This window comes from Cyclopterus lumpus, chromosome 11 (assembly GCF_009769545.1).
Source record: "Cyclopterus lumpus isolate fCycLum1 chromosome 11, fCycLum1.pri, whole genome shotgun sequence".
NCBI lineage: Eukaryota > Metazoa > Chordata > Actinopteri > Perciformes > Cyclopteridae > Cyclopterus > Cyclopterus lumpus.
The window spans coordinates 11,217,968-11,230,271 of record NC_046976.1 but is presented as its reverse complement, the minus strand read 5'-3'; the positions used below and the strand labels follow the sequence as shown (position 1 = coordinate 11,230,271).

General features: G+C 42.2%; 1 protein-coding gene across 4 annotated transcripts in view; it reads left to right on the top strand.

Annotated features, from left to right (window-relative positions):
- elmo1 (engulfment and cell motility 1 (ced-12 homolog, C. elegans)) overlaps positions 1-12,304 on the top strand; it is a 94,543-nt gene that overhangs the window by 61,570 nt on the left and 20,669 nt on the right. For all 4 annotated transcript variants that reach the window (XM_034545008.1, XM_034545009.1, XM_034545010.1 and 1 more), the window contains one exon: positions 760-896. In XM_034545008.1, the coding sequence (XP_034400899.1) occupies positions 760-896 (137 nt within the window). The remainder of the gene's footprint in view (positions 1-759; positions 897-12,304) is intronic.

Here is a 12,304-nt window from a genome sequence, read left to right as displayed (position 1 = left end):
ATATTTCTCTACTCTATCTTTTGGAAAATGCTGCATTATGATTATTAATCTAAGAAGCCTGATGATTTAGTTCAAGTGTCAGAATGATCATGTGTGATCATTAAACATTTGAAGTGCAGTGCAGAACCTTGAAGCTGCAGTTGTTTGATTTCTAGCTCCGTGATGTTTATCTGCAGTAGCTTTGTGTGTGGGCCGCTTGGCCCTGTTGCTGCTGTTGTTGTTGTTGTTGTTGTTGTTGTTGTGCATTAGTGAGGTGTTCAGATTCAGGCCACATTCCTTCGGGCCCAATTACATATTTTAGTTCAAAGGCCACCATATGGCGTGAGTCGCTCAACGGAGGAGAAAGGTAAAAAGTAAATGGAGCTTTGCTGGCCAACTGGCTCCGGTTGTCGTGTCGGTGTATGTGGACATGTAGTGAATGTGACTCAGGAGCTATTTACCTTTTTTATTGAGCTTTTACTCCATGAATAAAGAAATTTGGGTAGTAAACAAAAGATGTCACAGGTCAAACAAAATGGTGGATGTAATAATGTCCATTAAGTTGGAACTGAAACCAACTGCTTAACCATTACTTTGTCACTGCTTTTATAGTACGGCTAAATACCAATATGTACTGGCAAAGTAACTTGTTTTGTGTTAAATCAAGTGTCACCGTAAAAATGGATTGCCGTCAATAACAGGCTTCATTCACTGGGATCAGCTTTCACTTAAACTGTGGCTGTATTGTAGGTGACACATTTCTCTGCCTTGTGTCCACAGCCAGTGAAAACTGCCACGACTTCCACCCCATGTTCTTCACCCACGATCGCTCCTTCGAGGAATTCTTCTGCATCTGCATCCAGCTGCTCAACAAAACCTGGAAGGAGATGAGAGCCACGAGCGAGGACTTCAACAAGGTACGCAGCATGTGTGTTTAGGGAGATGAGAGTTAGAGATGAATAAGAAACGCTGTGTACCGTTTTCCATGCTACATACCGACTCTAACTAGGTTGTGAGTTTGTAGTACATTCACTCTGGAAAAGGGACACAATTCAGTACCCTTGATAGCAGAATGCATACGAAGCTTCTTTATTTGTTTTAAGTGTGTGCTTGATGGACTCCTCACAGCTGGAAAAGGTTCAAACAAGTTGTAGAAACAGATGAGACGGCTCCAGGGAAAAAAAAGTGTAATATTTTTAATTTAAAATTGGCTAATTGCTTTTCCCAGTTTGATCCATGATCCATTTTAATTTATAAGTTCCTGTTTATTTAGGACACGACTAATTAAAAAACGTTAGAAGGAACCGAACACAGTAAAATGCAACATCACAGCATGATTCTTTTGTGCAATCCAACATGAGATTGTATTTAGTTGTTTATTAACCAGTGACCAAACTGATTAAACATATATATATATATATATATATATATCCATCCATCCATTATCACCCGCTTATCCGGGGTCGGGTCGCGGTGGCAGCAGGTTCAGCAGGCCGACCCAGGCTTCCCTCTCACCCGCAACACTTTCCAGCTCATTCTGGTGGATCCCGAGGCGTTCCAAGGCCAGCCGGGAGATATAATCCCTTGATAATTATATAATAATAATAATTATATATTGAAACATGATCCATAACTTGTTAAGGATGTATGTAATGTTTAATGATTTGAGCTGCTCCTACAGATATACATGGTGTCATTAAACAAGAAAAGTTTAAATCCGTTTTGATAGATTGGACACGTTCCTAATATGGGTTTCTAACTTGAGTTTATAATCCAAAGGGAAACCTAATGGATGATAACACAGAGGACAAAACGGTGCTTCTACAGAATTACGGCACAGTAGGATGTGTTGCACACTTCAGTGATTTCTGTTGTCTGCACTGGCAGCAGTCACAGTCAAGTCAGTTATTAGAATGGCATTGCCAACAGTCCCATTCAAAAAAAAGAAATATTTTTTTCTTGTTTGCACAGATGAACATGCTTTAGGCATTACCTTTTTAAGGGCACAGTTTCAGAGCAAGAACTGCAAACACATCTCGGGGGCTTTCTAGACTTTGGCCATTTCTTGTATTGTTTTTTTCTTCTCTCGGATATGAAACATTAGCTGCTTCTATTGGCTGAGCCACTGATTAAACTACTACATCTTCATTTGGAGCTCATTGGAGGCTCCCTGTAAACTGACTAATGTTAAGTTGGCTCACACAGGAAGTGCGCGCGTCACTGCCAGACGGTGATAGTAATGAGGTGTTTATGACCGATATTGTATGTTGTGAATTCAATTGGGCATCAGATGTAGCAGTCAACAGACGCTGTAACTCTTTTCCCTGATTTGTCAAACTAATTATCGTATTATCTTATGGTGTCAAATACTAGACTGTCATGAGCCTTGCTCCTATTTACTGGCTTCGATGAGCATTGAAACGGTTCCACAGACATCAATGAGTCGGTCTTCACCTCTTCATTTGCTCTGCAGGTCACAATATGTCTCACCACTATAAATATACACATATTGCGTCATATGAAAGTGACACTGTAATTGCTTATTCAGTCTCCAGCATCCCCAAAATGAAATGTATAGTTTCCACATCTTTATTTTAGTTTTTGAATGGAGTGATGATTCATGTGCATAAATGAAGTGACGCTGGAGTTGTACCATCCTCCGTTATTACACCCGCAGTGAAATGATGGAAGACAGCAGTGTGGATGTCTTAAGCCAGTATGTTATTGCAATCAGAAGTTGGCACCCAAATGCAAGATTGTGAACAAAGTCTGACTTTCACAAAGGAAATGACAGATTGATTGGGAGATGTATTGTTGTTGGTATTTTGATACTTGCTACAGTGTTTATAAACATGCAAGAGGCTACAAAATGGAGATTCATAACGCATTGCAGTCGAGATGCTGAACAGAAACATTTAGTCATCCTCTGTAGCTGTTGTTGAATCCACCTACAGGCTATTGAAGTCCTCACCACCATCCATGTGTCTACTTTTGACAATCAATTAAAAAACCTGAGGTAGTGGGATCACTTCTCAGCATAATTTTACGAGATGAAAAAAGGAATTGTTCAGTGTGACAATTGGCCTAATTTTAATTGAATGAAATCAAACACTTTGGTCCAGCTTTCAAATTGATGTGAACACGCTAAATGACTGGATGAACTGCCAATATTAACTGTTGTATTTATCAACTGAAGTTACAACACAACACTGACAAAATTCTCAGTCAGTGCAATAAATGTAAGTTCAGTTCAGCTCTGTGTCCCATCACAATGCCATCAGAAGTCATGTGAGTCAGTGTGATGTCTGTGACTGAACACTGTCTGTGAGCTTGTAGTGGGGCTCATCAGCACAGACAGCCAGTCTGAGGCAGTCTGTGAGCTGTCTGTTAGTAATCCGGCTCCTGGACTTTGATTTGGTGATTTTCTGAACTCCACTTTTTTTGGTACAAATTTGGCGTTTTCTCGTATAGGATTCATTCTGAACTTAGACCGCTGGTAATTACGTTCACATCAACTCTACAGACATTCTCGATTTAAAATAATTATAATAATGATAAATACGAGAATATTTGTATCATTAACAATTACGTTTCATAGTCATGATTCTACGAGGTATCGTGATATCATAAAATAAACAAAAGCACTACACGAACACTGCAAATGTAAGTGAATAAATAAATAAGCACTATATGGCCACAGTGGAATAGAATGGACACATCTACATTCTGCAACAGTATCTGCACCTCTGCATCGGTGAAGTTAGGTCTCAGTCAGTTCACTCGACCGGTGCTCGCTTTCCGCTCTGACATGATTTTAATCGGTCTGAAGTTGCTTTCGCGTTGCCTGTGGAGTCTGTCGATTGTGCACACGTCTCTTCAGTTGCATGCCCTTATAAGGCGCTGGCGGGGCGTTTCTGTATTCAAATCCAGGTGCACGAAAACGCTCGTTCAATTTAAGAATCCTCATTCGGGGGAGCACAGCTGAGACACTCCGGCTATGTAAGAACCCCTTTGCAGGTGATCGCGATCGACTGGTTGGCAACCACTGACCTACATGTTGTTATGATGAACTAATACTTTATTTATTTCATGATGGATATGCCAGGAGAGATGCAACCGTCTCTAATGGGCTTGGGATGACTTCCACATCTCGTATCCAGCTGTATTTCTATTTCACCTTGGAGGAGAATTCAACACCTTACACACACCTCCCCTAGCAAGATATCCTATCATCCAATCCCATCCTTGAAGGCGAGAGTCATTTTCGATTGAGTTGGGATAGATGATGCTTCCCTTCCCTCTCCCCTCTTCCCTCCCCGACCTAGTCTTTCATCACTCTGTACCTTGGGAGTTTGAAATTCAGCAGCAGCTTGTCGATGGTAACACTGTTTGGTCTCGAGGGCTTCCTATCGGCTAAATGGTGCGTGCAGAGCTCTGCGCTGCCAGCCTCCAACGCTGAGTGTCTCGGTTTGTATCTGCTATGAACTTAGAAACACTCTGGAGACATCAGCCCCTCTGAGGATGTCTGAACGTTGTCATTTTGTACCCAATTCTGTCAACAACAATGGTTTATCTGTAACTGAAACTGTCATTGAATGCACATTTCATAAAACGCTTGGGTGGGAAGATGTTCCAAAAGGGCAGACGGGCGAAGCTCAGAGTAAATCCCACTAAATCCTGAGCGTTAGCATGAGCAAATAAAAATGACAAAATATTAGTCAATATTAGTAATGACAATAAGTAGAAGTAGAAAATTAGTTTAGGTTAAAGAGCTTTGTGGGGTCAAGAAAGTGAGTAATTAAAAGAGGATAAAGGGAAATCCCCAGAATCAACATTTTAAGTCAGTGAAACGGGGATTAAGAGTCTTTAGCCTTCCGCGTGAAGCTGAATATGAGGGATATAATTACGAGTCGGATGTGAGGCTTAGCTATTTTAGCAAATTGGATAGTATAAATATATGTCCCCAAGTTCAAGACCTCAAAAGTATTATGAAGGTTTTACAGGAAGGGGGAAAAAGGGATTTTGTCCGAATTCTTTATATATATATATATTTGGCTAATACCAAGAGCTAACTGAACAACTAACACAAGGAACTTAAACATGTTATGGATTGCACTGTTTCTATAAGAGGTAGTAATAAGAAAGTTGGTTATAATAAATTGTAATAAATATCTGGAGTAAAATACAAATGGAATTTACTACTTGAAGGGATGAAACAATGACTTTCCTCAAAGGTTAGAACATGTAAGTTTGGATGAATAATGTCAAAGCTAAGTGCTCATTCTCCTAATGATGGATGATGAGGGTATAACTGCGAAGAGGCTAATAACAGTGATGCATAATAGTAATGCTGTCCATCCCACTTCCACTGATTTGATGCACAGTTATTGTCATTTTAACTGCAATTGGTCATTTAAAGTGGACTATTGAACTTTGTAGTTGTGCTGCCTCATCGTTGGCAATCAATCATATAATTGTTTTTTGGTTTCTCAGACGACTAAGAATATTTTTTTCTCTTAAGTAGTCATTACTCTTTACTGTAAAATAAAAGTCACAATGGCATTCACAAATATGCTTTGCTGTTTGCTTGGGCAGCAACAATCTCACAGTCGTGTGTTGTCTTTATTGTAATAGGTTGTGGTTGTAATGTGTAAATATAAATGCAATGCAACATTCATTTCCTCATGTACGTACAGTACATGACGCTATATGCTCTCAAGGGTGTGTGGAGGGATAATAAGCTGTGTCAGAATAACACAGCTAGTTGTACGGCTAGATTTCCTTGCAGCTCCCCCAGTCGCTGCCAGACAGTGACGCCTCTGAGCTTTCTGTGGAGTGGAATACTAAAACACCTTGTTGGGGTTTTATCGATATTTGGATGTATGTGGTGATGTGGCCTGCATTTCTTAAACGCTAAAGGTTTTCTCAGCCGCTGGCTCTTCATGGCTGACCCCCCACCCACCCACCCACACACACACAGACTCTTACATTAATTTATGCTCATTAAAGACAAAGGCACTGCGGCTTAAATGAAGCTTAAAAACACTGTGGCACTGATCCCCCCCACCATCTCACACACAGACACACACACACACACACACACACCATATAGCACTATGCATTCATGTTTTTTCCTTTCAGAATGTAGCGTAGTAAAAGACGTTGAGAACAAGAGGTGTGTGAGTGCGCTGTGTGTACGTGATGTGTGTGTGTGTGTGTGTTTAATGGAGGCAAGTCTGATGCTCCCAGGGCACAGCTCTGACCGTCAAGCAACCGTTTCCCTTGTTTCCATAGTAACCACTGTCCAATTACCAATGCTGCGCTGCAGTGGCTGTTTCGGTAAGATGGAGCCACTTCCACGCTACATGTGTGCACGCTTGTGTTAAAATGCATCAGTGCTTGTGTGTGTCTATCAGAGACTCTTTCTTGTACGACTGCCTGTCGTCTCTTCATCCAAATGTCTGTACTGAGAGCGTCTCCTCCCTCACCTCCCCACCAGAGAAGAAAAGGCTCCATCTCAGTCTGCTCAGCCGCTTGGAGAAAAATCCTTCACTGATGTAGCGACTTGCAGCCACTCACGACACCCCTCCTCCTTCTCCTCTTCTCTCATCCCTCCTTCCCTCCCCCTCCGTCTAAACACACACACACACGCACACACACTCACTTATCATGTGATTCACTTGCTGCTCCACCATTGGTGTCTCTGATCGTGGCGTGTGTCCAATCAGGGCATAAGCCTGGAGATCAACATAAGCGAAGCAGAGCAGCCTGGCTGATGCTCTTAAAGTCACAGAGGGAGGGAGGAAGGCAGATAGAGAGGCATACAGAAATATTATAGTAAAGGGGACTGTCAAAGAAGAAACGAGGAGTTTGTTGTTAGTTTTTTTTTTTTTTTTTTTTTTTTTTTTTTTAATAGGGAATATGCTAAAAAAGTATTAAACAGGAAACCTGAAGGAACAAAGAGCCAAGAGAGGAAAGCACAAAAGGAGAAGGTGCACGAGCTGCGCTGACATACGAGTCCCTTATTGTGGCTAATGCTAAAGCTAACTGTCCACAATCAGCTAGACCGCTCTTCCTAGGAACCATCTGCTTCCTAATTCTATCCTTCCACCCATCCTTGTCTCCCGGCGGGCGCTAACAACCCCATCTCTGGCAAAAGCACGAGGATTCACCTGTCACTGTGGAGAGTTTCACACCACATTTGGAAACATGGAGGTCACATGTAAGTAAGAATGGAAATGAGAAAGAGAGAGAGTGGTTTTCAATTTGCATGGATGGATGGATGGAGCAAAGGGAGGTGGTAGTAAAGGAGTAAGAGGCACTGTTTGTGTTGTTGCCTGGCTGCAGAGGACGAGGAGGAGGGAGGATGGAGAGTGGAAGGAGAGGAGAAGAAAAGGCAGGGATGGAGAAGATGGGACAGGGGAAAAGTGGAAGAAAAAGAGGAGGGACAGATGGGGCTGTGTAGACTCAGCGAGGCGTAAGAAGGTTCGACAAGGACCCAGATCACAGCCTTCATTAACACACACACACACACACATAATCTGCTAGATTACAATTTTACCAACACACACCCACTCATCCACATGCGTACTCACCTACCCCCATCACTCCAGGTTTCATCTGTATTCCAGTGTGTGTGTGTGTGTGTGTGTGTGTGTGTGTGTGTGTGTGTGTGTGTGTGTGTGTGTGTGTGTGTGTGTGTGTGTGTGTGTGTGTGTGTGTGTGTGTGTGTGTGTGTGTGTGTGTGTGTGTGTGTGTGTGTGTGTGTGTGTGTGTGTACACAGTGTGTGTGTGATGGGGGGTTGGGCTTTGTTGTTGTGAATGGGATTACTCCACAACACCAACACCCACCTTTTGTCACCAGAGGAATTCAATGCCACTACTACTGATCTCATCCACCCCACCCTGTCTCTCTCTCAGCCTTGGATGAGCTTCAACCAATGTTTTAGCCGGAGGGGTTTGACTAAGGATTAAAGTGGGGTCAGCCTCGGACTGCAGAGCAGGAGTCTGTGAAATACTGCCAGGAACTGATTTAATTTGTTATGGACAATACACAGTACAATGATATGCTTTTAAACCTGGCTTTGTATGGAGGAACTGTGTCCTGCCTACTAGATGAACTACTATAATAAATTGTACTGGATTATTTAGAAGATTAATAAATCAGTTGATTGACAAAAAAAGTATTCTACAGCAATTTTGATGAGTGCTGAATCATTAGTCATTCATCCAAAAAAGTCTGTTTGCCTGTTCCACCTTCTCACATATATATATGTGTTTCTTATTAAATGATATACAACTATTATATAATAGTTTACTATTATAAAACTGTATATAAATGTTCTCTAGACAAGTGATGGTCGTTTCTCAAAATGTTCTGACATTTTACCAACAAATAATTAATTCATCTAAAAATACATACACATTAGAGGAATAGGTTGACGAAGACAATTAAATGATTTCCGTATATGTTTGTTCAGTAGGAAGCGATAGTCTATAAAGACTGGAAACAATGAGAACAAACTTGCCTGGCTCAGTTCAAATGTGAAATACATCGACCAGCATTATTAACATCCATCCATCCATCCATCCATTTTCAATACCGCTTATCCTCATTAGGGTCGCGGGGCGCTGGAGCCTATCCCAGCTGACATAGGGCGAAGGCAGGGGACACCCTGGACAGGCCGCCAGTCCATCGAGGGCATTATTAACATGTTATATTAAATTAGTTTTTCTTATAACAAAACCAAAAGGTAATAATAATCCTGTACTAGGGTGCTGGACTATTTCCTGGCCGGGCCAGGCAACCGATTCCAGTTCTTGCACTAAATTAGGGGATCTGAGCTCCATATTGAACAGACGGATACAAGAATGACATCAGTCTCCTCATCTAAGATTCAACAAGAAAGCTAACAAGCGTACTCAACAAAATGACAAACTATTCCAACAGTAAAACAATACACATTAGTTGCAGCTCTGTTGATGATACCATTTCCAAGCCTACATGGCAAGCCACGTTCAGTCACTGAGAAAAAAAACACTGTTGCGTGTGTCCTGTAAAAGTGCCCTTGAGCAAGAGACCTTGAACCTGGTCCCCCAGCACTTCAGCTAAATAAACCAAGAACAGATGTGAAGCAAAGCAGTTTTTGTTGGTGTTTGACAGTTCTGCTCTGGCCTGAGGTAATCCAGAGGAGAGTAGATGGTCTGCTTTGTTCAGCCATGTTGAAGACTGACCTGTCCCATGTGGGATTATTAACATGGCGATCCTCAAAAGCCCCGGCAGCTGCAGAAGAGCAACCCCTCCATCAACCATCTCGCATCCTTTTATGTTTGGCTACTATGAAATAATATGACTCTGTTGAGATGCCATTCTAGTTTTGTTTAAGGCTGATCTGCCGCAAATCAATTAAGGACGCTGGCTCTGCTCTTTAGCAACGGGACAGTTCCTCCACTTTGCCAGAAGGTTAACGTGCACGCATACACGATTAATGAAACGGGTGTGTCTATTGTGTCCGGGCAGAAGTGATGCGGCGATGATAATGTGAGTGCGGGTGTCAAAGGTTTTGGGTGGATGCTGTGTTTGGATTCCTTAAATCACCTCGCTACAGTTGATGAAGGCGCTGCACACGCTGCCGTATGCCAACAACTGTGACTGCTGCTGCCGTGCTTTTCATGAAGCAGTACATGTCTGACTCTTATCAGGACACAGTAAACCAGCCCCTCCCCCACTCCTCTTCTTCAATGAGACCCGCTGCTTTTCCATACTGGTTGTATTTACCTCTACAACCCTCTAGATATTTCCTCTCTCTGTCCCTTCACTCAATACCTTTCTAGCTCTTTCTCCTTCTTTTCCTCCTGTGGTCTCTCTCCCTCTTTTCCTCCTCCTCCTCCTTCTTGTCTCTCGACCCCCCTCCACCTCTATTGTTGAATTCAGACGGGCTATTTATATCTTTCTGCCTGGCTGCCTCACCTCCTACTCCCTTAACAAGGTTTGTTTTATTGTTTTTTGCACATGTGTATGCGCAATCGGACAGTGTGTGAATGTGTGTTTGTACATGCATCGCAATTCATTGGTGTGGTTGTGTTTAAGTCTTTGTAGCGGTGTGTGTGTGTGGTTTTCTCATTTTTACTTTTATTTTTTTTAATTTTGTGTAGCAAGAGCACAGTGTGAATGCCAAGTTTTGTGTATTTGTAGAGACTTGTTTAGTGTGTGTGTGTGTGTGTGTGTGTGTGTGTGTGTTTATAAGGGGGGGGGGGGAATCTCTGATCTCAGGCAGTGTTGGCCCACTCACACTTAGAGCGCAGAAGCTCCGCTCGCTAATCAGACCAGAGAGATCAGCAACCATTAGCATCAAACCATCAGTTACATGAGCAGAGATGCACAGCTAACATGTTGTGTTGTTGTGTTTCAAGGTAATGATACCTGTGGCCCATCTTCACAGCTGCTCACTGGAAATCAGCTAGGGAAAATGTACTTACTTTTGCTGTACTTATTTATTTATTTACATCTATTTCTTTATTGATTAGTCAGTGTGCATTTCTTTGACAGATGTGTCATAGTTTTGTGCTCAGAAATACGGTCTATATTTTAGATTCTCCCTGGAGACAATGAAAAGTCTCCATAATGGACCTTGTGTTCGAATATGACTGCTGTGGGCCTCATTATGAGTATCACCTAAAAATGTTGTTGAATCTCTTCATTCATTAGCGTGAGGGTGATGACGCATGTAAGGAAAATATCTGATAGTCACACGAAAAGCAAAAAGGCAAAACGTTGGCTGGGCCAAAGCAACACTCTCATAAATTAAACTGCTTTCTTTGCGTCTTGCCAAGCACACAAATTGTGCAGAATGAAGAGCAGCACATAATTATACAAAGCAGCTAACTAGCTCCATAACCCTCAATGCCACATCGGTCCCAGAGTCCCGTTGCGCATGGAAATAAGCTAATTTTCTGCAAAACCTGGTGGGAAATCTGCGTAACATCCATTGTTACGGTTGGTGCAGCTCTCCTTAAACCCTCAAATGGGTTTGCTCTTTGCAATGTCAAACCTTTGGTGTGAAAAGCCTAAATAGTTGCTCTTTGTAGTATTCATGGAGAATTTGACTGACCTCAGTTTTTAGACCACTTCAAATCCAAAAAGGCATTAAAGCTGATATTTCAGAAATAATTCCTACACAAAAAGTGCAATATGGGTGGACTCTTGCTTAGGGATTGTTCCAGATGGGAGTTATTATATGAAATATAATGAAATAATACCTGTTTTGATGTCCTTGAATGGATGTTTGATCACAATCAATTTACAATTAATGCAGAACATTCATATTTCCTGCAACAACCGTGTCATGATATAACACTCATTAATGCAAAGTTGGCACATGGCTTTCATCAGTGTTTCTTGACATACAGTAAATGGCGATTTCCCAGGCGACTTTGCTCTCTAGTCATCCATATGGGCCGTGCTGCACCTCACATGTAGCCTGTTGTTGAAAAGAAGCTCCTCTGACAGTTTGTCTAGGCTTGCTGTGCTAGCACTCTAAATATGGCAACAGCAGCTCGGGGCAACGCCAGCGTCAACCCTGCATCACTCATGTGGAAGGAAGAATAGGATTGATGGCGGGAGGTCTCCAGATGTATTGTGTGTGCGTGGGAATTTACATGTATGTAGCGCAGTGCCCCTTGAAAACATGCCTGTTCAGAACTGGCTGAATGTCCCAGCGACACACGGTCAGATACACCAGTGAAATACGGACTGGTTAAGGAAGAAACTCCCCGGGGCAGACTTGAGCCGCGGTCTGCATGCTGCGGCCGTCACGCTGGACTCGGACTGCTGACCCTGAAGTTTATTCATATTGAACCTGTCACGTGTCTTAATTGCACCATATTTGACAAAAGCACTCCCTCGGTTCCCCGGCAACACAACCACCAAGTGTGAAGTAGATCAAATGAGCGGTTCTCGAGTTAAGCCAAGGACACGGATTCCTTGCTTGGAATTTGTTGTTTGTGTGTTGGTACTTGTTCATACTGTATAATGCATGTAAGTGAGGGATGGATTAGGATGTGTGTATATTTCTCTTGCCTTCGATACAGTATGTGTTGTTCCATGTAGTGCAGTAATACTGTCAAACAGGTGCCTAAGGCATTCAGAGAGAAAAGAGCTGCTTTTTACTGTGCTTTAAAGTTACAGTTACCTCTTGCCACTCTATTTTGTTTGATTGAAATACTCCGATACAGTGACTTCTTACATTCCAGCTGTGGGGGGTAGATACATAATTTACATTTTAATGGATGAAAGTAGTGTCTTTCCACTAAGTTGCTCTTTGCA